The sequence below is a fragment of the Mobula hypostoma genome, chromosome 13 (genome assembly GCF_963921235.1).
Source record: "Mobula hypostoma chromosome 13, sMobHyp1.1, whole genome shotgun sequence".
Classification (NCBI taxonomy): Eukaryota; Metazoa; Chordata; class Chondrichthyes; order Myliobatiformes; family Myliobatidae; genus Mobula; species Mobula hypostoma.
This window is the reverse complement of record NC_086109.1, coordinates 20,435,502-20,461,560: the sequence shown is the minus strand read 5'-3', so window position 1 is coordinate 20,461,560 and position 26,059 is coordinate 20,435,502. Positions and strand designations below refer to the sequence as shown.

Here is a 26,059-nt window from a genome sequence, read left to right as displayed (position 1 = left end):
TTTTTGTGTGTTGCCCTGGATTTCCAGCATCTGCAGGATCTCTTGTGCCTATGATGTGGTGACCTGAGTGTGGACCTGGGTAAAGTCCTCCTGTGTTGTTGCTGAGTGATAAGTTCTGGGAGGTTGCTGCAGTATATCTTATAGATGGTGCCCACTGCATCCAAGATGCATCAGTGACGAAAGGAGTTAATGCTCGGGGAGTGAATCACCTTCTCGGTTGCAGCTTCTATCCTGTACTGTAGCTGCTACATGTTTGTTTCCAGGTGTTAGTTACAGAACCAGCAAAAACTGCCTTTTTAACATCTTCCCTTTCCCCTTTCTCTTATTACCTTGCATTCCTAATGTAAAAGCCTTTCCATGAAATAGTAACTTATTTTGCATCATCCAGGAAACAACAGGCCTTCTGTGTAATTTCATTTTATGTTTGTATTCTTCGGGAGTTTTCTTTTGAAGACGCGGAGCACACCTACAAGGAGTGCTGCTGTAAGAAAGCAGCATCCATTATTAAGGGCACCTACCATCCAGGCCATGCTCTTTTCTCACTACTGCCATTGGGAAGGAGGTACCGGAGCTTTGGGTCCCACTCCATCAGCTTTAGGCAACACTCACAACACACTGGAGGAACTCAGCAGGTCGGGCAGCATCCGTGGAAACGATCAGTCAACGTTTCGGGCTGGAACCCTTCATCAGGACCTGTTGACTGATAGTTTCCACGAATGCTGCCCGACGTGCTGAGTTCCTCCAGCGTGTTGTGAGTGTTGCTTTGACCCCAGCATCTGTAGATTATTTTGTGTTTACCATCAGGTTTAAGAACAGTTACTACCCTCCAACCATTAGGCTCCTGAACCAGCATGGATAACTTCCTTCTCCTCACAAACTACAGACTCACTTTCAAGGTCTCTACGACTCATGTCGCCAAAATTAGAGTTAGAGTTATGATCTATATATGTCTTTTTTTGTATTTGCACAGTTTGTCTTTTGCATATTGATCGTTTGTTTATGTTTGTGTGTAACTTTTCATTGATTCTATTGTATTTCTTTGTTCTACTGTGAATGTCTGCAAGAAAATCAATCTCAGGGTTGTATGTGGTAACATACATGTACTTTGGTAATAAACTTCCTTTGAACTTTGAACATTTTTCCTCTGAATGTATTATCAGACTCCTGTTGATACCTCACTTAGTTTGCTGTTCTACACTTTTGTGTGCCAACATAGTTAATGTAGAAATAAATTTGTTATCAAACTATGTCACTATATACTACCCTGAGATTCATTTTCTTACAGGCATTTATAGGAAAATAAAAAAATACAATAGAATTTATGAAAAACTATAAATGCACTAAGTCTGACAAACAACCAACGTGCAAAAGACAAATTTTGCAAATACCTGTAATTAAAAAAAATAAGAACACAAGTTGTAGAATCCTTGAAAGTAAGTCTGTAGGTTGTGGAATCGGTTTAGTGTTGTGGTGAGTGAGGTTGCCTACAGTGATTCAGGAGCCTGATGGTTGTAGGGTAATAACTGTTCCTGAACTTGGTGTTGTGGGATCTAAGGCTCCTGTACCTCCTGCCTGATGGTGGTAGTGAGAAGACAGCATGGCCTGGTTGGTAGGGGTCCTTGATGATGGATGATGCTTGCTATGTAAATGATGATGGATGATGCTTGCGGTGCTCCATGTAAATGTGCTCAGTGGTGAGAAGGGTGTTTCCTGTGACAGACTGGGCTGTATTCACTACTTTTTGTCTCTATTCCGGGGCACTGATGTTTCCATACCAACCCATGATACAACCAGTTAGGATACTCTCTACTGTGCACTTATAGAAGTTCATCAAAGTTTTTGGTGACGTGGCAAACCTAAGCAAACCTCTAAGAAAGTAGAGATGCTGTCGACAGTTAAATGACAAAAGACTTTTTGTTTGCAAGGAACCTTCATTATGAAGCCACAGGTTTCTCTCACCCAGAATTTGTCACTTATTCTCAGCATCTGTTATCATTGACCAATCAAGGAGAGTAAACTCAAAAGTTATTCCACAGAGACAGTCGTTGAGTGGGAACATGGTCGGTCTGTGGAATTAAATATGCTTCATTTAAATATGTGGGTAGATTTCTCTCAGGTAATAACATATTGGAATGCAGATGTGTGTAGTTCTGGTCACCTACCTACAGAAAGACATTTATTTAATTATTTATTGGAAATAGCCCCTTCTGGCCCTTCGAGCCACACTGCCCAGCAATCCCCCGATTTAATCCGCGCCAAATCATGGGACAATTTACAATGACCAATTAACCTACCAACTAGTACGTCTTTGGACTGTGGGAGGAAACTGGAGCACCCGGAGGAAACCCATGCAGTCACGGGGAGAACGTACAAACTGCTTTCAGGCAGCGGTTGGATTGAAAAATAAGATTGAAAAAGTAAAATTGAAAAAGAGAAAATTTGCAAGATGTTGACAGTTCTTGTGGACCTGAATTATAGGGAGAGGTTAAATAGGTTTGGTCTTTATTCCCTGGAACGTAGGAGAATGAGGGAAGATCTTCTATTGAGGTACTATACAAAATTATGAAGGATATAGATAGGGTAAGTACAAGAAGGCTTTTTCCACTGATGTTGGGTGAGACTAAAACTAGAGGTCATAGGTACTGAATGAAAGGTGAAATATTTAAGGGGAACCTGAAGGGGAAATGTCTTCACTTAGTGGGTGGTGCAAATGTGGAACCAGCTGCCAGAGGAAATGGTGGATGTACTGTACGTTTGATTGCAAAATTTAAAAGTATTTTTGCTAGGTACATGGATAGGAGGGGCCTGAAGGGGTTTGGTCCAGGTGCGGGTCAATGGGACGAGGTAGAATAACAATCTGGCACAGACTAGGTATACTTAAAGGCCTGTTTCTGTGCTGTGGTGCTCTATGGCTCTATAACGGTATGTAGGTTGAGACATATAACTTGCAGTCAATGTTGGTGCTTGTGATTTCTTAGCCAAAAATGGGTTGGAGTGATTAATAAGGCATTTCCTAAGGGCACTTTTTCATTGTCTAGAACCCCACCACCAACAAACACAGAAGGAGTGGGCAAACCCTTCAGGAGAGGACACGTGAATGGTACTAATGAATGGATTGAATTAATGGTACAATGAATGTAGAGAAAAACATATCCCAATTGCACTTACTGCATGTGTTATGAACCAAGTATATTTTTGGAAAAAGAATTTAAGCTGTTTTCTAAGGAACAGAGATAGATAATTTAGTGAGGAAATTCAGAAATTAGAGGCCTGGCAACCATAGGGAAGACCCTACTGCAGGGAGAGTGAATTGAAGGAAAAGTTCATGAATATGCGGAGTAGGGAGGTATATCACCAATGTGTGGGGACGAGGGATTAGACTGATTAGAAGTCATTGGTTTAATTAGTTCAACACAACATTGTGGGCCAAATGGCCTGTGTTGAGCTGTACTGTTCAATGACAGGAGAGAGAATTGGAGGAAATAAAAGAGCACTTGGAAATTTTCAAGGCAAGAGGATGTTACAGAGAGGGACAGATGGGGCTTTGGATAGATTGAACACAAGAACCTGAATTTTAAACTACTTTTTCTTCCTACCATCGCCAACAATGATGAGACGGCCTACAGAGAGGACTTGGAAGAGCTTGAAGCCTGGTACCAGGCAAAAAACCTCTTCCTCAATGTTAACAAGATAGATGGTTATCAACTTCAGGAGAACTCTCAGCACTCACACCCTTCTTTACATTGGTTTCAAACTCCTGGGAGTGCACATCTCGTACAACCTCTCATGGTCCCGGAACACATCCTACACAATCAAGAAAGCTCACCAGCACCTCTGCTTTCTGAGGAGGCTGAAGAGAGCTAGACTATGCACTTTCATACTGATGTCTGCGCAGTAGCGAGTATCCTAACATACTGTATTACAGCATGGTATGGAAACAGCACTGCGACGGACAGGAAGGCTCTACAGCAGATAGTCAGAGCTGCCCTATGCATCACCAGCACCACCTTACCACCTCCCTCCCCAATCACTGACATTAGTACAGAAAGGTAGCAGAAGTAAGCCAGCAATGTAATGAAGGATCCCACCTTCCCTGCTCATGGACTGTTTGTCCCACTCCCATCAGGGAGGAGGCTACATAGCATCCATACCAGGGCCACCAGACTCAAAAACAGTTACTTTCTCCAAGCACTAAAGCTGATCTACACCTCCACCCACTAACCACCCCACCACCACTACCTTATCATTTCCTGTCCGAGTCAACTTTTGTACACGCTCTAAACATTCTTGAATTGAATCAGAGAGGAGGGATAGGAGTTTGAAGGTACACTGTCAACGTTATAGGAACAGCTTGTTCCTCTCCACCACCAGATGTCTGAATGGACAATGAACCAACCCATGAACACTACCTCACTATTTTTGCTCTCTTTTTGCATTACCTATCAATTAAAAATGTTATCTATTTGTTAATGTTTCATAGTATTTTTTTATGTATTGCACTGTACTGCTGCTTCAAAACAAATTTCATGTCGTATGTTAGTGATATTAAACCTGACTGTGATTCATATCTTTAGATATCCACCAAAGCAAAAATGCCAGGCTTGAAAATTCTGACCGACTCCAACATGCACAGCCATCTGAAGGAGAAAGCTGCAGGTTCCCAAACTTCATTCGGTGAAGAAAGTGCTTGGTGATTTCAATCCTGGGAAATGCATTTCCGATGTCCCTCAAGTGAGTTTCACTCAGAGAGGAAATCATCTATACTATCGACTCCCTTTATCATTTTGAACATCTCGATTTGCTTAATCTGAAACTCCCATTTTGCCTAGTTTAGATGTCACTGTGCTTGGCCATAGCAACTCTTAAAGAAATATAAAGTGAGGACTAACACTGGGGTAGCATTAAAGCCTTTACCTTCGTGGTTTCTGACTGGGTCCTATGCAAATCACTTCAGCCAGTTACTGCTTGAATTATCTCTGTTTGACTTTTCACCAGTTTGCCTCTGGAAATATTTACATCTCTTATTACTGTTTACACATCTCGACACAAAGGCATGCTCCAACCAGTGACTTTAGGAGATGAGTCCTCTGCCTGAGCGCTTGTAAAGCATGTATTCTCTCTCTTGCCCTGTTCAGATCTGTTTACTCAGTGATGAAACTGCAGTTGTTGATCAAAACAGTACTGACGAAGCATTCTTGGTGTTTTTTTCCACTGGACTTACCCATACATGGAACCAAAATTTTTGTGTCTCTGGACTTTCCTCTGGAAAACAACATGATCCCCTTAAGGTCTAAACAACAAAGATTTTCATTTATATAGTGCTGTTCATGACATTGTACTCAAGTCTTTTACACTTATAAAGAACTACTTGGGTGAAGTCACTACTATAACATAGCAAATACAAAGGTTGATTTGCGCTTAGCAAGATTTCATAAACCCACTCACTGGGCCTGATGAAGGGTCTCAGCCTGAAATGTTGACTGTTTATTCCTCTCCATAGATGCTGCCTGACCTGCTGAGTTCCTTCAGCAGTTTGTGTGTGTGACAGTCAAAATAAGTTTTCATCTATTCTCTTCCTTTTTGTTATCTAGCTTCCTATTAAACACACTGACATTAATTTCTCAAATACTTAGTTTAGCTCTATTTCTTTAGTCCCCTTGCTCCATCATTCTCCAGATAAAGAAATTTCCTTTGAAAATAACGTTTTAATACTTCCCCACTGATCATTTGACAAAGTGGAGATTTTTGCTCTGCTAACTCAGTCATGAATCAGAAACTTCCACCAAATTTCACAAACATTTATTTAGTATGTGTGCACTTTTTCATGTGCAGGGAGGGGGATTTGGGAGTCGATGTGCCTGTTCCATTTTTGTTCATGTCTTTGTGCGGGGAGGGGTGTTTGGGGGTAGATGATCATGCTCCCATTCTTTTATTCTTTTCTTTCTTGGTTTCGCAGCTATCTAGAGAAGAAAAGTTTCAGAGTTGTATATTTTGATAATGTGTGTGTGTGTGTGTGTGTTCTAATTCATGATGTTATCTTTCCAGAAGTAGTTTTCCAGGAATTGGCTTGATGGCGAGTACTAAAGGCCCAGCAGTTCGACAGGAAAGCTGACATACTGCAGAACGCTGGCTCTTGCTGCCGCACTTAAAATGCACAGACAGCAATTCTAGCCAAGGATCTGTGCAATGTGCCTGTAACTGCAGAAGGTCTGTGGCAGTGTGCAGAACGAACAGCCCGCAGTTGGGTACAGTCTCTGGGGTTGGCACTGGATCCAGCCCCTTGGTTACAGGACAAATTCATATCAAAAGATCTGAATAATTTTACTTTGTACATTTATGTACCTTCCTTCACTTCCTCTGGACATGCCATTGCGTTCAAAAATAATGAATTACGTTTTGAGTTCCATCAATTCTTCCTTCACATGACATGGGAAACTTTAATCTTAGACACCCACTTTGATGTAAGCTGAGATGTAAAGTAGAGTGACTGATCTTGGTTCTGCTTCTTCTTCCCATAGCATCACTGACATTTTTTTTATGGTAACCAGAGTGGTCTTTCTTCTTGATCCATATCTCTGTAACTTCTATCCATTCTACAAAACCTCCCTTCTGGCATCTGTAACCTCCCAGGAACTTCCTTCCCTCCACATCCTGCCCCCTGAGGACCTTTGCCTTGTTCCACCAGTTATGCCTTCATGTGCCTAGGGCCTATGACCCTGATAGTCTCTCTCTGATGCTCTTTTACTCCGAAATTCGTCTTTGATAGGTAGCTCCAAGCATTTGACGTGGACATAGTACTGCAATCAATTCCTCCTTAGAGAGATCCAGTCAAACCTCAGCAAATAACTTCATCTCAAGCAACTATTTTGGCACAGCTTTTCAACCATCCTCATGCCAATTCCTTTGGTTCAATGGCCATGTTTGTCAGATTCTGCTAATATAACAAGCACATTGTAAACTTTATCAGCATTAATATTACTATTTAAATACTAGCTATTCTGATGCATAACAACATTTTTAATATTGTTATAATTTGCCTCAAAACATTTAGCAGACATGATCTCATTGTAAAGTATTTTTTTTATTTTTTCCTCCAGTTATTCATTCGGCAGTTCCAGAGAATAACAAGCTGAATGATCGCAAAATTAGTTTTGGTAATAGATGAACACTGTCCTTTCTAAATTAATACCATGGAATGCTTTACATCCACCTGAACACTCAGACGATTGTTTAGTATCGTAAGAAAGCATAAGGTAAAGAAGAGATTCCTTCCTTAATGCTCCAAAACATTCATGATAATAATATAATTAATGTGATCCTCAACTTTGAATGCACACAATCTAATCATATTATCATAGAAGACAAATTACTTGAAGCACAAAAGTGTAAGACTTCCAAATTCCCACAGATTTACAAGTCATCTCCATCGAAACAAGCTGCAGAAAGTTGTGAACTCAGTCAGCTCCACCATGGACACCCGCCTCTCCAGCATCCAGGACACCTCAAAAAGGCGGCGTTCATCATTAAGGACCCCCATCACCCAGGACATGCCCTCCTCTCATTGTTACCATCAGGAATGAGGTACATGACCCTGAAGGCACACATTTAATGATTCAGGAATACCTTCTTCCCCTCTGCTGTCCAATTTCTGAATGGACATTGAATTCATGAACACTACCTCACTACTTTTTTGCGCAACTTATTTAATTTAACATATATACTTCTTACAATAATTCAGTTTTTATTACTATGTATTGCAAGATACTTCAACAAATTTCACAATATATGCTGGTAATATTAAACTGGATTCTAATTCTGATGCAGAGAAGCATGAATCCTTGTTAGTATTAGGGATTCCAGGAATGAAAGGGTTACCGTATGAGGAACATCTGGCAGCTCTTGGGCTGTATTCCCTGGAGTTCAGGAGAATGAGGGGGGATCTCATAGAAACATTCTGAATGTTAAAAGGCCTGAACAGATTAGATATGGCAAAGTTATTTCCCATGGTAGGGGATTCTAGGACAAGAGGGCAAGACTTCAAAATTGAAAGACGTCCATTTAGAACTGAGATGTGGAGAGATTACTTTAGTCTGAGGGTGGTAGATCTGTGGAATTTGTTGCCACGAGCAGCTGTGGAGGCCAAGACTTTGGGTATATTTAAGGCAGAGATAGATAGGTTCTTGATTAGCAAGGGGCATCAAAGGGTATGGGGTGAAGGCAGGGGAGAGGGGATGACTGGAAGAATTGGATCAGCCCATGATTGAATGATGGAGCAGACTCGATGGCCTGAATGACCTACTTCTGCTCCTATATCTTAAGATCTTATAGATTCCAATGAAGGTTGAAGATTTCATCACTAGAATTCCTGCTTCTTAGGCATTAGAAAGTTAATGGATTTTTTTTATCCTTTCATTTTTCTTGACTGACAGACAAATGGCCTTTTAATCCACCACATACAATTCATATCATGCTCAAAGAAATTAAATAAGCACATTCAGTTTATAAAGCCATCGTAATTTTCTTTTGCAGATAGTTCAGCATCTTTGAGGCTCCACAAAAATCCTAAGGGTTAGAGGCTACCCTAATTATTAAAACTCTAGTAGAAATTTACAATTGGAACTCATCATCTCTTATTGACATCATTATGTAAATGTGTGTATGAGATCAAATAGGATAAAGGAACACACTAAATTGGCATGTGCACCCCTTCTCACTTCAGCTATTGAATCCTTCTGCTGTTTAACTTGCTTACCATTTTAAACCAGGAAAGTTTCTTTAAAAAAAAACTTACTACGTAACATTACTTTGCCAAATACAGTGTGGTCCCGGGCCAGGGTGCTACAGTTCCACCTGTGGTGCCGGAATTGGTGCTGACATTCCCGGATCCACTCCTTGGCTCCTTCCCCTATTGACTGCATGATATCCGGATGCTTCTGGCACAGTTGCCGTTGTTTGTTCACCAGACCTGGGATGTTGTCACAGATCACACGGGCTCCCAGAGCCCCAATGTACCTGTGGGAGAGATCAGCTCAATTAGATCACATCAACACAGTAAACTATCACAGATACAGTTTCAAGTAAATTGTTTGGAATCATGCTGTCATGAAGTAAGTTCTTTGATCCACCATGTGGATTCCAGAAGCTTGGAAATATTATTACTTTTGGTCACCCCACTATAGGAAGGATGTTGAGGCTTCAGAGAGAGTGCAGAAGAGGTTTACCTGCTTTAGAGGGCATGTGAGTCTGGATAAACTTGGGTTGTTTTCTGTGGATCATCAGAGGGTAAGGGGAGATCTGATAGAGGTTTACGAGATTATGAGAGGCATAGACAGAGTAGACAGGGAGTATCTGTTTCCCAGGGTTGAAATATCTAATACCAGAGGGTGTGCATTGAAGGTGAGAGGGGGTAGGTTCAAGAGGGATGAGGGGTAAGTTTTCACTCAGAGTGGTGGGTGCCTGGAATGCGCTTCCTTGTATGGTGGTAGAGCACACAGATAAGCACATAGAGATAAGGAAGATGGAGGGATATGGACATGGTGTAGGTAGGAGGGATTAGTACTAAGTTGTTTTTGATTTACTTTTTAGCTGATTCAGCACACCATTGTGGGCTGAAGGACCTGTTCTGTGCTGTACTGTTCCATGTTCTATAGTTCTTTTCCCGACAAGAGAAAGAGAAATATTACTAATGGAATAAATAATCTCGAACACTCTCCCCTACAAAATGTCTTTTTGTATGTATTTCTTCGGTTCTCCTGTGCAACTTTCTGCACAATCTAATTTACTTTCGGCATGCATTCCAGATCAAATTCTCTTCAGTCCTTCCCGGGTCCTTCTGTCAAATATCTGACGAGTGAAGCCTCTGAATTCCCTGATTTGGAAAAGATTCTTCTTATTTACAATGTAGAGTTTTATTTATCTAGTCATTTAATCTTCTGATTAAGATTCATTTATCACATGTACAGTAGATGAAAGTAGACAGTGAAATGTGTTGTCTGCGTGTGGGGCCAGCCCACAAGTGCCGCCACACACTCTGGTACAAGCAGCATACATAGCAACAGCAACAAAACAAAACAAGGTAGCAACAGGAAAGCAAGTCCCTTTCACAGACAAGCAGGTCTCCAAGCCCACGACAGGCCAGCTTCAGCCCTCCAGTGCTTGGCCCTGTTCACAGATATTGGGCCTCCAACCTCAGGCTTCCCCCAAAGACTCACCGATCACTGGCTTGACCTTCGGGCTCAGATCCTTGCTCTCCGAACACAAGTTTGACCTTTGAGCTTCAACTTCCAAACCTACATTGTCTTCTGACCCGGTGACTCCTTTGGTCTTCAACATTTAGGCTTCTACATCTGGATTCTCCGTGCTCTGGACTTTGACCTTTGGTTTTGCCCTTGAACCTCACCAACATCTGGACTATCCACGGGTTTGACATTTGGACCTCGACCTCTTGGCTCCAGCCCCGGTGACCTGGAGAATCACTGGCACTCGTAACTCCCACCTGTACCAGGGCTAAACCTTCTTATCAGAAGGTTTACCTTCTGCTAAAACATTTTTAGTTTCAGGTAGAACTAAACTGTGATAAAACACTTGGTTAAATGTTTATATTCAACAGACAAATAAAGGGTGTTGATAATGAAGTAACTGCCCATTACACAGGCAGTTCAGGATGTGGGGGTGGTTAATGTGTCTTCACCCATTGATCTCTGCTGTTACCAGGGAAAACTTACCATCTTAAAGTTCTTAAGCTCTTGTTAACTGATTTCTACTTTCATCTCTCATGCCTCCTTTTTCTAATGGAGGATCATTAGGTAAAAGTTAACAAGCTCTGATTCCTAACTCCCAAAACGCCCCCCGCTCCCAGCAGTGGCGATGCAGTATGAGAATATTATCATGGAACATTAAATAATACAGCCCATGAACATGATCTTTACACCACTATATCTGTGCCAATCACAACGCCAATCGATCAAATCCCATCTGTCTGTATCCCTCTGTGCTCTGCTGGTTCATATGTCTAAATGCCTCTTAAGCAAAGGAATCACTTCTGCTACTATGTCACCCCTTACAATGCATTCCAGGCAATTACCATTCTCTGTGTAAAAAAACAGTGCCTTGCAAATCTCCTCCCTTCTCATCTTAGACCTATGCTGTCTGGTATTTGACAATTCCATCCAGGAACAACCTATCCTGTTCATGCCTCTCATCATTTTGTGTAATTCTATCAGGTTGCTGCTCAACCCTCTCAGCCTTATCTCTTCCTTGCTACCTAATATGCTGCATCTGGTTAAAGCCAATGTTGGGATTAGACACTGGGACCACCCTTTCCAACTCCTTGCTCAGGTTCACCATTCAGATACCTTCAGGAAAGATCAGTTTTCTGAATCTGTTTGTTCTCTTTCGGTGGATGGAGAGCAAGGCGGAAGAAGTCTATGTTAGCCTAGTTCCTCCACCAGCATCAGAACTAGCACTTTGATCCCCACAACTGCACCAGCCACCACGTAACCATCTCTGCTGCTTCAGATTCCAACTGTCCTCTGGGTTAAAAATAAGTTCTCCCTCAGATCCTCTCGAACATTCTCACCGCTTACTCTAAACCCATGAGCTCCGTCCTTGGCACCTCAGCCAAAGCAAATGTTTCTCACTATCTCATCCTATCCATGTCTCTCGTAATTTTGGAAACAACAAATGCCCCAAGGCTTCTCTGCTCCAAGGATCTACCCAGCCGATCCTGTCTTTCCTCATAAATGAGACTCTCCATTCCAAGCAATACACTGGAGAATCTCCTTTTCATCCCTCCAATAGATTCACTCCCCTCCAACAGGAGGGGACCGGGAGTGCACACTGTACTTCAGCTAAAGCCCAACTAATAATTTATGTAGCTGTATCATAATCTCCCTGCCCTACTTAATGAAGGCAAACATTCCTGATGCCTCTTTAACTACCTTAGGATAAAAAATTAACTTTATTCCCCATATGCATTTAATTGCATGCATTTCTAGTTGTCCCGTTGTAGTAAGGATGTCGAACTTTGGAGGGAATACAGAAGATGTTTTCCAGGATGTTGCCTGGATTAGTGAGCAAGTGCTATGATGAGAGGATGGACCAACTTGGGTTGTTTCCTCTGGAGTGGAGGAGGCTGAGGGGAGATCTGACAGAGGCTTATTAGGTTGAGAGAGGCATAGATAGAGCAGACAGATAGTATCTTTTTCCCATAATTGAAATGTCTAATACCAGAGAGCATGCACGTAAGGTGAGAGGGGGTAATTTCCAAGGAGATGTGAGGAGCAAGTTTTTACACAGAGTGGCAGGTGTCTGGGATGCTGGTAGAGGCAGATTCATTAGGGAATTTTAAGAGACGTGCAGATAGGCACATAAATATGAGGGAATTAGAAGGATATGGACATTGTGTAGGCAGAAAAGATTAGTTTAGTTCAGCACAATATTGCTGGCCGAAGGGCCTGTTTCTGTGCTGTACTGATCTATGTGTCAGGAATTTGTTATGGTGTCTGGACATGACATGGAACAAAAGTAACCAACAACATTCACCAATCATAAAGAATTGAGAATTATATAAAATAAATTAGACATTAACATATGGAAATGGAATAAAATGGGCATTAGTACATAAATACCATCATGTACTTAAAATGTAAACAGCTTTATAAAACTGGTTTTAAATGATTACAATGCAGTGCCGTGACTGAGGTAATAGCGGGGAGTGGGGGAGGGGCAGCTGGAATGGTTGATCAGATTAACTGGCTGAGGGAAGAAACGTTTAAGATTGCATGAAGTTTTTATTTTAATAGACTATAGTGTTTTCCAGAAGGGAGCTTTTGGACAAGGCAGTTCTGTTGAGTGAGTCGTGTCCACAATGATGAGCTGTTATTTACCTGCGCAGCCTTCAATAACCATTGACAAGTCCCTATCCCTATCCTTCATTGGGTTCTAGGTCCCTATCATTCCTATCCTTATTACTCCTCCCAAAACGTATCACCTCATATTTTTAGGATTACATTTCATCTGCTATTTCTCTGACTATTGTACTAAATGATTCAATGTGGCTCTGTAGTTGAAGAATAACCTCCCCACTATCAACAATGCTAGCAATAAAAATGCCAGATCTAATATAATGAATTTTTGAAAATCGAAGCTCATAAACTTCAAATTCAGGAAAGATATTAAATTTCCAGGAAGGATAATAAACAGCTCCAATGCTCAGGCTGTCATAATGTCCCATATTAAAGATAAGATGAAGGAATGAGAATGAACTCAAACCTTTCTCCAACGTTTGGTAAGGGTGGCCGGGCAGTGCAGCAGATAGTGTAATGCTATTACTCTGCTAGCTGTAGGACTGGAGTTCAATTCCTGCCGCTGTCGGTAAGGAGTTTGTACGTTCTCCCTGTGACCGCGTGGGCTTTCTCCAGGTGTTCCAGGTTTCCTCCCACGTTCCGAAGATGTACAAGTTAAGATGAGTACGTTGTGGGCATGCAATGTTGGCGTTGGAATCATGGCGACACTTCAGGACTGCCCAGCACAATCCTAGCTGATTTGATCTGACGCAGACCCAGAGACCAAAAGATATTGGAGCAGAATTAAGCCATTTGGCCATTGAGTCTGCTCCACTATTTTATCATGGCTGATCCATTTTTCCTTTCAGCCCCCATATCCTGCCTTCTCCCCGCATCCCTTCATGCCCTGGCCAGTCAAGAATCTATAAAGCTCTGCCTTAAATATATGTAAAGATTTGGCAAAAAAAAAACACGTTTTACTGTATGTTCGAAAGTACAAGTGATAAATAAAACTAACTTTATCCTAATCTTAAGATGTTGGTCAGTCTTTTACCTCACAACTATCTTCTGCCTGTTTCCCGTCTTAATGAGAATCTATCAGTCTCGGCTCTGAATACGCTTGAAACAACTGATTATCTCCAGACATTGTGAGCAGTGTATTCCAAAGAGCGAGAACACTCCGAATGAAGAAATGCTTGCCTTGAAATTCACCCATATTCTGGACCACTAGTCACGTCAACAAGCTTTTCTCTTCCTCTGAAGCTCACTGCATTGATAAAAGCATTGTGCTGTGCTAAAGCATTTCCAGTCCCCAAAACTGCTGTTCACCAATAGCTGGCTTTATCTAAACTCTCCAAATGCGGTTGTCCCATTTTCCTTCTTTCTAACATCAGTCAAAATGCATCCTGTTACCACTTGATTAGGTACACCTGTACACCTCCTTGTTAATGCAAATATCTAATCATGCAGCAGCAACGCAATGTATAAAAGCATGCAGACATGGTCAAGATGTTCATTTGTTGTTCAGACCAAACAGGAGAATGGGGAAAAAATCTGATCTAAGCGACTTTGACTGTGGAATGATTGTTGGTGCCAGATGGGGTGGTTTGAGTATCTCAAAAACCATTGATCTTCAAAGATTTTCATGCACAACAGTCTCTAGAGTTTACAGAGAATGGTGCAAAAAAAAACCCATTAAAAAATCCGGTGAGCTGCAGTTCTCTGGGTGAAAATGTCTTGCTAATGAGAGAGGGCAGAAGAGAATGGCCAGACTGGCTCAAAATGACAGAAAGGTGGCAGTAACTCAAATAACCACACGTTACAACAATGGTGTGCAGAAGAGCATCTCTGAATGCACAACACATTGAACCTTGAAGTGGATGGGCTACAGCAGCAGAAAACCATGAACATACACCCAGTGGCCACTTTATTAGGTAAAGAAGGTACCTAATAAAGTGGCAGCTGAGTGTAGCTTGTAAACCCTAGCCCTTAAGTACAACATATAATATTCTAAATTGATACCCAGTACAACTGATGCATACAAATTCTAAACAGCAACTGTACCAAGGACAGCATGTAAAGTAAGCCTAAATATGGAATGCGTAATATGCTCTCAACATAACAAACTCTCTTATTACGGAAAGGCAGATGTTAAGACCACCAGGTACAGGATTAACTCCCCTTCCTAAAAATACTTATAAACATATAATACATCTTAAATGTTTTTAATAAACCCAACATACAGACTTTCAATGATTCCCCAACAATGGACGTTTTCATACACGGACTTAGCCTTGTAGACGTGAACGCACGTGCAGAATCTGTGCTTTTGTGCGTTTAAATATGTGCATAAAAATACACACTTAAATATACAAGCTCAGACTGGGAAACACAAGTGGGGCTTTACATGTTTCAGGTGCGGTGTAATAAATGTTTATAGTAAGTGTTATTATACATTATGTTGGAGTATGTATTATATACTGTTTTCATGGTTTATCATACACGCAAACTTAACCAGATAAAGTGAAGATAAAATTAAACTTCCAGAATTGTCATCTCTATTAAAGCAGCTTGAGCATAAATGAAAAGTGTTGAAATTTCTTAACGGTTTGAGAAGGGAGGACTGACAATACAGCTCAAGGTGATTTTGCTCAAGGGGTCTCCAAGCATTTGATGGTCAGAAACTATCAACAATATCAGAGCCTGGGTTATCTCTGAAATGACCTGAAATTTAATCACCTGTCATGGGTGTAGGTTATATGGATACTGCATTATACACAAACAGAAGGACATCAAGGGCACTTAAGGGCTGTGTCATTGATAATCCTAAACTAGCCTACAAGCTGGAACTCTTGAAGGTTTGAATATACTCTTTAATTAAAGGAATTTTCCTGTTGCTTTAACTATCAGAGTCTTGACCATAGTAGCATTTGAAAATAATGTTTCTGTTTGGAGAATAAAATAAGGCAATATTGCATAAAGTAAAGCAGAGAAAGTCAAATGAGATTGATAGCTTTGGTGATTATGTGCACTTTAAGAAACTTAAGGTGAAGTGCAATAGTAGGTGGATGAAGTATGTTAAAACCGTAAGACATAGGAGAAGAACTAAGTTATTCAGCCCATTGAGTCTTCTCCTCCATTCCATTATAGCTTATTTATTATCCTCTCCACCCTGTTCTCCTGCCTTATCCCCATAACATTTGATTCCCTGACTAATCAAGACCTTACCAACCTCTGCTTCAATTACACCCAGTGACTTGGCCTCCACAGCCATTTGTGGCAATGAATTCCACAAATTCACTACCCTGTAGCTAAATAAATACATCCTCATCTGTTCTAAATGGACATCACTATTCTGAAGCTGTGCCCTTTAGTCCCAGACTCCCCCACTGTAGGAAGCGTCCTTTCTACATCCACCACCCAGAACTTTCAATATTGGAAAGGTTTCAGTAAGTTTCCCCTCATTCTTCTAAACTCCAAGCACAGGCCTAGAGCCATCAAACACTCCTCAACCATTAACCCTTTCATTCCCCAGATCATTCTGGTAAACCTCCTCTGGACACTCAAATGCCAAAACATCTTTTCTTAAATAAGAGCCCAAAATTGCTCACAAAAATTCAAGTGTAGTCTGACCAATGCCTTATAAAGTCTCAGCATTACATCCTTACTTTTCTGTTCTAGCCCTATCAAAATGAATGCTAACATTGCATTTGCCTTCTTTACCACAGACTTCGTCCTGCAAGGGCCTGACCAAAACAATGCAGCGGAGATGATTTAGTGGTGAGTGATAACGGCTTTAATAAACTGAAACATAAGAAGCCACAAGGGGCCCCAGAATACTTAGTGCAACAAGGTAAATGAAGTCTGAGAGCAACTGGTTGAAGCTGGCAGGTTCGAATGAGTGAACAAGGATTATGGATGCGAGATGGGTTTAAATAGGCTGCAGGTAATGACTTGGAAATGAGTGGCAGGTGGATTTTTGCTAGCTGGTTGGAGACATAGAGGTGCCTGAGTGGAAGTTAGCCATTAGGGATTCCGGGCCAAGGACTCTCATGTCTGTTTGCATCTCTGATTTAAAAAAAAAATTCTCCCCATTTAGAAAATAGTCTATGACTTTATTCCTTCTAACTAGGTGCATTTCTATACACTTCCCTACACTTTATTCCATTTGCCACTTCTTTGCCCATTCTTCCAATCTGTCTAAGTCCTTCTGCAGACTCCCTGAGTCCCCAACACTCCCACTCCTCCACCTATCTTTGTATCATCAGCAAAATTGGTCTCAAAGTCGTCAAGTCCATCATCCAAATCATTGGCATAAAACGTAAAAAGAAGCGGTCCCAACACCACTAGCCAACCAGAAAAAACTCCCTTTATTCTCACTTTCTGCCTCCTGTCAGTCAGCCTATCTTCTATCCATGCTAATTTCTTTCCTGTAACACTATAGACTCTTATCTTGTTAAGTTGCTTCATATGTGGCACCTTGTCTATCCTGCTTATTATTTCCTTAAGGAATTCCAACAGATTCGTCAGGTAAAATTTCCTCTGAAAGAAGCCATGCTGATTTTGGCCTAACTTATCATTTGCCTCCAAGTACCCCAAAACCTTACCCTTAATAATGGACCACAACATCTTCCCAACCATGGAGGTCAGACTAACTGGCCTATAATTTCCTTTCTCCTGCCTCCCTCCCTTCTTAAAGAGTGGAGTGATATTTACAATTTTCCATTCCTCTGGAACTATTCCTGAATCTAATGATTCTTGAAGGATCTTTATTAATGCCTCCACAATCTCTTCAGCTACCTATTTCAGAACCCCGAGCTGGGGTGTAGTCCGTCTGGTCCAGGTGACAATGACATATCTATCTTCAGGAAGGCGACAGTAACTGAAATAACCACTTGTTACAACAGTGATGTGCAGAAGAGCATCTCTGAGTGCACGGCACGTTCAACCTTGAAGTGGATGTGCAGAAGATCATGAACGTACACTCAGTGGCCTCTTTGTTAAGTACAGGAGTTACTTAATAAAGTGGCCATTGAGTGTATTTGTGGATGGACTTTTGCATGCTGAGAGTTAGTAGAGGTGAATGTCATCAGGAATAAGGAACAAGAGATTGTTACTGAGGGATCCTCTGTGAGTCAGAGAAGAGGAGGAATCTCTACCATTTGGTGCTATTGGAACAATTGAGGGGAGAGGAGGGTACAACCAAGAAGAATGCTAAAACAATCAAATTCGAAGTGAAGAAGAAAGTGTTGGAAATGAATGATCCTTCTCGTGGCGCAAGTGTGGATTGGAAGATCACTTACTGGGTGAACAGTGTACACTCTCATTTAAGCAAGTGAGTGCTGGGCTGTGAGGGAATCACTGTGGGCCACAAATTGTGGGTTTATAGACTTAAACACAAGAGGTTCTGCAAATGCTGGAAATCCAGAGCAACACGCACAAAGTGTTGGAGGAAATCAGCAGGCTGGGCAGCATCTATGGAGAGGAAGAAAGAATCGATGTTTCAGGCCAAAACGTTGCCTGTATTTTATTTTTGTCTCCATAGAGGCTGCCTGATCTGCCGAGTTCCTCGAGAATTTTGTGTGGGTTATAAACTTATTACCATAGCTCTCTCCAAAAGCCCAACAGTACAGACGTGCTGCCACAAACAGCAATATGAAAATAATCATCCAATCAAATTTAAAGAATGCCAGGTGAGGATATTGGGAAGGAACCTATAGGAAATACTGGGCAAGAATGTATGGGAAATTACCTGTACTTCTTCAAAACAGAGCTCTTTTATGTAGAGGGCAAATGGATTTCCATTTTACAACTCGTTAGATCGACAGCACCTCTAACACAAGAGCTCTCCCTCAGATTGGCACTGGGCATATCAACACAGCTGATGCAGTCGAGTCTCAGTAGTGCCACTTGAACCCATGACCTGCTTCAGAGGCAAGCGTGCTACTGACTAAACCATGAAAAAAAAGGTCAGGAGGATGAGGAGAATCAGGCACCGTGGCCCCAGTCAAAGATTGGCTATTTATGGTTTTGTCCTGAGATGTCACAGGCACAGTGGACAGAGGATCAAAATATTTTCGAACAATGAGTTGGAAACATTATAGAGAATCACCGGAGTTAACTGCATGAGGTCAGGCCAATTGGTTCAATCTGAATCCGGATCAAAATTATTGTCACTGACTTACTTTGTGAAATTTGCTTTTTGTGGCAGCAGTGCAGTGTAGGCATAACAAATGACAATAAAGTTAATTAATTCATTGGATAAGTAAGTGGATTGATGAATAGATAATAAATATATAAACAGATAAATAGATAAACAAACAAACAATAAATAAATAACGAGAACAAAAGAGACAGTGAGGTAGTTTTTATGAGTTCATGGATCAGAGGGGAAGAAAATCAACTAGTCTATTTAAACTTTATATGAAAGAACCTTCTGCACTTCAACAATTCTAGATCATCAGTTCCTTTCTCCTTACACATCTGAGTTCCCCACAAAGGTAATGCACCACAACTCCCTACCGGCAAGTTTTAAGTTTTTGACCATATATTTGGTAAGGATGTTATTTCAGAATTCTGCATTGTTTTCATCAGTGAGAAGCTTATTGTAATCACAATTTCTTGCAGTGTTCTTCTCCACAAACGCAAACATCTCTGTGTCTGCTCTGTGGAGACCTTTCATAAATTTTAAAGAACTCTGTCAGGTCACAGTCAAGACAAATCTTAAGCCATTTAGTCTTTATAGGTAAAACTTCTCTGTCTGGGATTAGCCATTCAGATCTTTACTCGTGCTTCGAAGTAGTTTTGATAATACAAGAGATCATTTTACAATAATAGGAATGTCTACCTGTAAACCTGTCAACTTAAAAAAAAGCGAAAGAGGACTCTGTTGATGAATTTGAATGAAATAGACTTACCACCAGGAAGAGTCCACTCGTGGTGTCAATGTGAGTAGTATTAATATAAAGGCAAGATAAAGTCTGGAGCAGGTTTTAGTCCCACTGCTGCTGGTTGTCCTGTTAATCTGTTTTACACCTTCCGTGCCTGAGATATGGGATGCTTTACAGTACAGTCCAGACTCTTCAGCTCTGCCTAGCCCGGACATTGTGTTTTAAAAAATTGAAAGGCAATCTTGCAGAAAATTGACAAGGTTTGTGCACAGACAATACTTCCCGGCGTCTTCTAGTTGTCAACGGTCATGTTTTTGTCTAGCATCTTAAATCCATCTTCCGATTTGGCTGCATTTTCATCCTGAACAGTGTCATCTCAAATTAATCTGTAAATTCCCTTTGTAAAGTCAAAGCTGAGACGGGTGAACGTTGCTTTTAACTGAAAGCTCTCTCCTTTTCTCTCTGCCACTCTCTCTCTTCTCTCTTTGCGTTCTTGCTGTCTGGGGACTGGGAACACCTCGATCAGGTCTGCTGTGGAGTACTTGCAATCTGTAACCGTCTCTGTTGCTCTCCTATTGGATCAAGCCAATAACAGTGCTGTGAGACAGAGGAGACCTGGCACTCTCGGTTGTCGACTGGTTATCCACTTACTGACACCAGGACTGAACTGCAGCTTCCAAAAGGCACCACATCCCCACCTGCTGGAGCAGAATCACACACTCTCTCTCTCTGTCTCACACACACACACACTCACACACTCACTCACACACATACACACACACACACACACACACACACACACACACTCACACACTCACTCACACACATACACACACACACACACACACACACACACACACATTCACACACACACACACACTCTCATGCACACACACACAAACTCATACAATCACACACACTCATGTATACACACACACAGATGCACAGACACACACACACACACACACACACACACACACAAACTGATGTATACACGCACACAGACACACACACACATACGCATACACCTACACAGATGCATAGACACACACACACACACACACACACACACACACACACACAAGCACGCGCGCACGCATAAATATGCATACACACATGTGCGCATGCATACACTCACAAGCTCATGCACACATGTCCACATGCACATACATGCATACATGACATGCATACATACAACGGCCACAGGTATACATACTTGCACACACACACACATACGCGCACACACACACACACACACACACACACACACACACACACACACACATATACACACAGTTCAGGAGATGTACAAAGGCTTATAGTAATCAAATACCAACTAGTAAACTGCTAAACCTGGGTCATATGACCCTTTGATTTTTCTCTACTATATGATTACAAACATTACTTGTTAAAGTTGCTAACTCACAATGTGGTATTGATTTTTTAAAATTCCATACAGTTAAAAGACTTACATTTTATATCAGATGACCTCAGGATGTCACATAGTGTTTTACAGAGTAATGAAGTACTTTAAAGTACAAACGTTTATATATTATAATAAACATGACACTCAATTTGGGACTCTGGGCTCCCAAAAGTAACCACAATCAGCTGGTCTGTTTTTGTTTAGTGACATTGGCTGAGGGATAACTATCACTCAGGATACAGGGGAATTCCTCTGGTCTCCTTCGAAACAGTGACATGGGATCCTTCCCACCCGAAGAGGGTGGCAGACACCTGCTTTGAAATTCCATCATAGAGCGCTGTTTTATCAGTCTAACGCGTTTGAAAAGTGATACTTTCCAGATTTGAGTCATGACAACAACAATTTTTTGGTTGTTTCCTGTCACTTCAATGTTTCACTGGGCCATGAGAGGCAGCAGATGCTGGAAACTGAGCAACAAACAATCGGTAGGAAAAACTCAGCGGGTTGAGCAGCATCTGTGGGTGGAAAGGAATTGTCAACGTTTCGGGACAAAACTCTGCATCTGGACTGATAATTCCGTAATTTGTTCTAAAATGTCAACAATTCTTTCCATCCCATAGATGCTGCTCAGGCTCAAGAAACATCCTCTCCACACCCTCTCTATCAAGGCCTTTCACTATTCGATAGGTCACCCCTCATTCTTCTGAATTCGAGTGAATACAGGCCCAGAGCCATCAAATGCTCTTCATATGACACACCGTTCAATCCTGGAATAATTTTTGTGAACCTCCTTTGAACCCTCTCCAGTTTCAACACATCCTTTCTAAGATAGGGGCCCAAATCTGCTCACAATACCCTAAGAGAGGCCTCACCAGTGCTTTATAAAGTCTCAACATTACATCATTGCTTTTATATTCTAGTCCTCTTGAAATGAATACTAACATTGCAGTTGTCTTCCTCACCACAGACTCAACCTGCAAATTATCCTTTAGGAAATCTTGCACAAGGACTCCCAATTCCCTTTGCATCTCAGTTTTTTTTTATTTTCTCTCCATTTAGAAAATAGTCAACCCTTTCATTTCTTCTACCAAAGTGCATGACCATACACTTCCCAACATTGTATTCCATCTGCCATTTCTTTGCAAATTCTCCTAATCAAAGTCCTCTTGCAGCCTCTCTACTTCCTCAAAACTACCTGCCCTCCACCTAACTTCATGATGTCTGTAAAGTCATCAATTCCATCACTCAAATCATTGACAATAACGTAAAAAGAATCAGTTCCAACACAGACTCCTGTGGGACACCACTAATCACTGGCCAGTCAGTCAGAAAAGCCTCCCTCTATTCCCTCTCTTTGCCTCCTGCCAATCAGACACTGATTTATCCGGGTTAGAATATTTCCTGTAATACCATGGCACATAGTTTGTTAAGCACCTTGTCAAAGGCCTTCTGAAAATCCAAGTATACAACATTAATGAATTCTCCTTTGTCTATCCTGCTTGTTATTTTTTCAACGAATTCCAACAGATTTGTCAGGTAAGATTTTCCCTTAAGGAAACCATGCTGACTACAGCCTATTTTATCATGACCCTCCAAGTACCCTGAGACCTCATCCTTAGTAATTGACTCCAACATATTCCCACCCTCTGAGGTCAGACTCAGTAGCCTATAGTTTCCTTTCTTCTGCCTCTCTTCCTTCCTGAAGATTGGAGTGACATTTGCAATTTTCCAGTTTCTCGGAACCATTCCAGAATCTAGTGATTCTTGAAGGATCATTACTAATACCTCCACAATCTCTTCAGCCACCTCTTTCAGAACTCTGGTGTGTACACCGTCTGGTTCAGGTGACTTATCTACCTTCAGACCTTTCAGTTTGCCAAGAACCTTCTCTCTAGTTATGGTAACTTCACACACTTCATGCTCTTTCACACCTGGAACTTCCACCATACTGCAGGTATCTTCCACAGTGAAGATTGATGCAAAATACTTATTCCGTTTGTCTGCCATTTCCTTGTCCCCCATTACTACCCCTCCAGCATCATTTTCCAGTGGCCCAATATCCACTCTTGCCTCACTTTTACACTTTATGTATCTGAAGATACTTTTGGTATTCCCCTTAATATTATTGGCTAGCTTACTTTCATATTGATTTTTACCTTCTTAATGACTTTTTTAGTTGCCTTTTGTTGGTTTTTAAAGCTTCCCAAACCTCTAACTTAGCACTAATTTTTGCTCTATTATATACCCTCTCTTTGGGTTTTATGTTGGCTTTGACTTCTTTTGTTAGCAATGGTTGTGTCATCTTTCTTTCCTTTAGAATACTTCTTCCTCATGGGCTGTATATATCCTGTACCTTCCGAATAGCTTCCAGAAAGTTCAGCCATTGCTGCTCTGCCATCATCCCTGCCAGTGTTCTTTTCCAATCAATTCTGGCCAACTTCTCTCTTGTGCCTTTATAAAGCACCTTGTGTACAGCCTCCATCAGTCATGATCGACCATGGGTACTGCGCCTCTGGTAGTGTCTGGGGAGTGGCCACTCCAGGGCGCAAGCCAGGGCAGGGTTGCTATGGAGATCCGTCTGTTGCCCATGCAGTGGGATCCCCCTCTCCATGCTGATGACAGGTCCAAAGGAATGATGAAAGTCGATACAGTCTGGTGTCAGCAGCGTCGCAGGAGTTGCTGTGCCGGTGCTGGGTACAGCAGTCAGCCACTTTCGGGACTTTGACTCCAGATTTTTCCTCGGGGTTTACTCCCAAAGCCTTTCCCGTGAGCGGGTATAGCCGCAAGGCAGCGGAGGTTTGAAGTTGGAGTTTTCCCTCTCCTAGATGAGCTACCATCCGTGGTTAAGGAGCACCATCTGCCCGGAGCAACTGGTTTTAAGGCGCCAGTGGCTCGCCTTTACCGCTTCTCCTGTCAGTGAGATCAGCTCCGCCGGGCTTAAGAACTATTCCACACGTGAAGACCAGGAATTGGACTTGGTTGTCAGAGGCTGTTTGAAATGTACGCCATGAAGAGCATTTGTTTAGCAGTGGGAGCTCGTCCCCACTACCACCTTACTCCACTGTTATACTGATAGATCTATTTCCAAAGACGTTGTCTGACTTGGTGAGTTCTTCCACCATGTTGTGTGTGTTTCTTTGGAGTTCCAGCATCTGCAGACTTTCTTGTGTTCATTGTAGATTAATGTGGTGTTTGCAGCACAGAATGGACTGGGAAGCCAATCTGCAATATAAATTATTAAGGCCTATCACTCGGGATCCCAACTCTCCACTTCTTTTCACCTTCACTACTGGCCCCCACATCCAGCTCCATCTCAGGCCTCAAGTGCCTCCTTCTAACCCTACAATTGCCAAGAGCATATTTCCTTCTGATCTCAACCACACCATCCAAACTTCTGGGCTGGTCTCCTCTCAACAATCATGTAGACTGCTGGTCTAATCATCTTCTTACCTTTCGCATTCCCCAATGTTTTTCCCATCCTAATCTGAAAAGGGTATGTGTTGGTTTTGTGCCATGAAAGTAAGCACGTAACCTCCAACAATGGCCGTTGGCATCCACTTGGCCTACTGTATACAATGGACAAGGGATCTCAAACCTAAGTGAGCAGCCTAGCGCTGTGCCAAAGGCAATACAGACCTCCTCCGACACAGCATTAGGTCATACTCAGATACCTGAAGAGGATTCTATTGATTCCTAAAAGACAATACCAGCCGTTGTATGACACTGACATCTAGAGGAACAAATAGAGAGATATAATTATCTTCTACCACTTGAATGCTGATAATCTGAATGTTGAAATTGTTGCAGATTGCAAGGACCTTGGAAGCATAAAATACTTCACTTTCTCAAAAACATGGCTGAGCAGTTATATCCAATACACTGCCTATGAAATTACTGTGTGCTTTGTTGAATCCATTAAGTAGACATTGTCCTTAATGTAAGCTTCAGGCAGGAGAGCTAAATGGTATAAAAGTACAATAAAACTGAGTGTTATACTTTCTTTTTTTCACTACCATAATGACAAAGAAACCTTGCAAATTTTAAGATACTTCTTGACATTGGGATGTCCTGGAGTGTTTCACAGGCAAAGATGCACTCTCTGATTTGTAATCACTGTTGTGATATAAAGCAGGAGTTCTTTAGTGATTCAACGGATTCCCAGCTAAAGTAGCTGTTTTATCATTGTAGCATGGATAAGATCTTGCCAGTAAATCACAACAGCCCAAGGCAGTATTATAAGGAACCAAGCCAGGTAAGGAGATAACAGGATAGGGTGACTAAAAGCTTGTATAAGGGTGTGTTTAATGGAGAGAACTTAAAGAAGAAGAGCTGATCGGGTGGGGAAGTAGTCTTAAAGTGGAGATTCCGGAGCCAAAATGGCTGTAGCTCAGCTGTGGGTGAAGGAGATGCACTTCTGGAGACACAGGATACCCGGGATGGTGTATGAGTCAAGCTCTCGCAGGCAAAGGATGTCATTGTTTTTTCCAGAAAGAACTCAGTGGGTGGCATGGCGGCGCAGAACTTAGCTAAATGCCTCACAGCGCCAGCTCGAAGCTCAGGTTCGACTCCTGCTGCTGCCTGTACATTCTCCCCATGTTGGCACGGGCCTCCTCCAGCTGCCCTGGTTTCCTCCCACATTCCAGAGACGTACAGTTAGTGTTAATGAGCTGTGGGCGTGCTTTGCTGGCACCACTTGCTGGTCGCCCAGTACAACCCTCACTGATTTGATTTGACCCAAACAACACATTTCACTGTGTGTTTTGATGTACTTGTGACAAATTAAGCTAATCTTAAAAAAGCCTAAGGCATGGACAATACCTCACTAAGTTTTCATTTCTAGTTTTGCATTACTTATTTAATTCAACTATTATATACACACACACTTACTGTAATTCACAGATTTTTCTATTATCATGTATTGCATCGAACTGCTGCTGCAAAGACTTAACAAATTTCAT

The 26,059-nt window shown here is 41.7% G+C and overlaps 1 protein-coding gene across 1 annotated transcript in view; it reads right to left on the bottom strand.

Moving 5' to 3' along the window:
• Positions 1-26,059, bottom strand: part of wnt2bb (wingless-type MMTV integration site family, member 2Bb) — a 90,955-nt gene that overhangs the window by 47,176 nt on the left and 17,720 nt on the right. The window contains exons 2-3 of the mRNA XM_063065407.1: positions 19,703-20,247; positions 8,792-9,012 (exon numbers count right to left, since the gene is read on the bottom strand). Of these exons, the coding sequence (XP_062921477.1) occupies positions 8,792-9,012; positions 19,703-19,890 (409 nt within the window). The 5' untranslated portion in view covers positions 19,891-20,247. The remainder of the gene's footprint in view (positions 1-8,791; positions 9,013-19,702; positions 20,248-26,059) is intronic.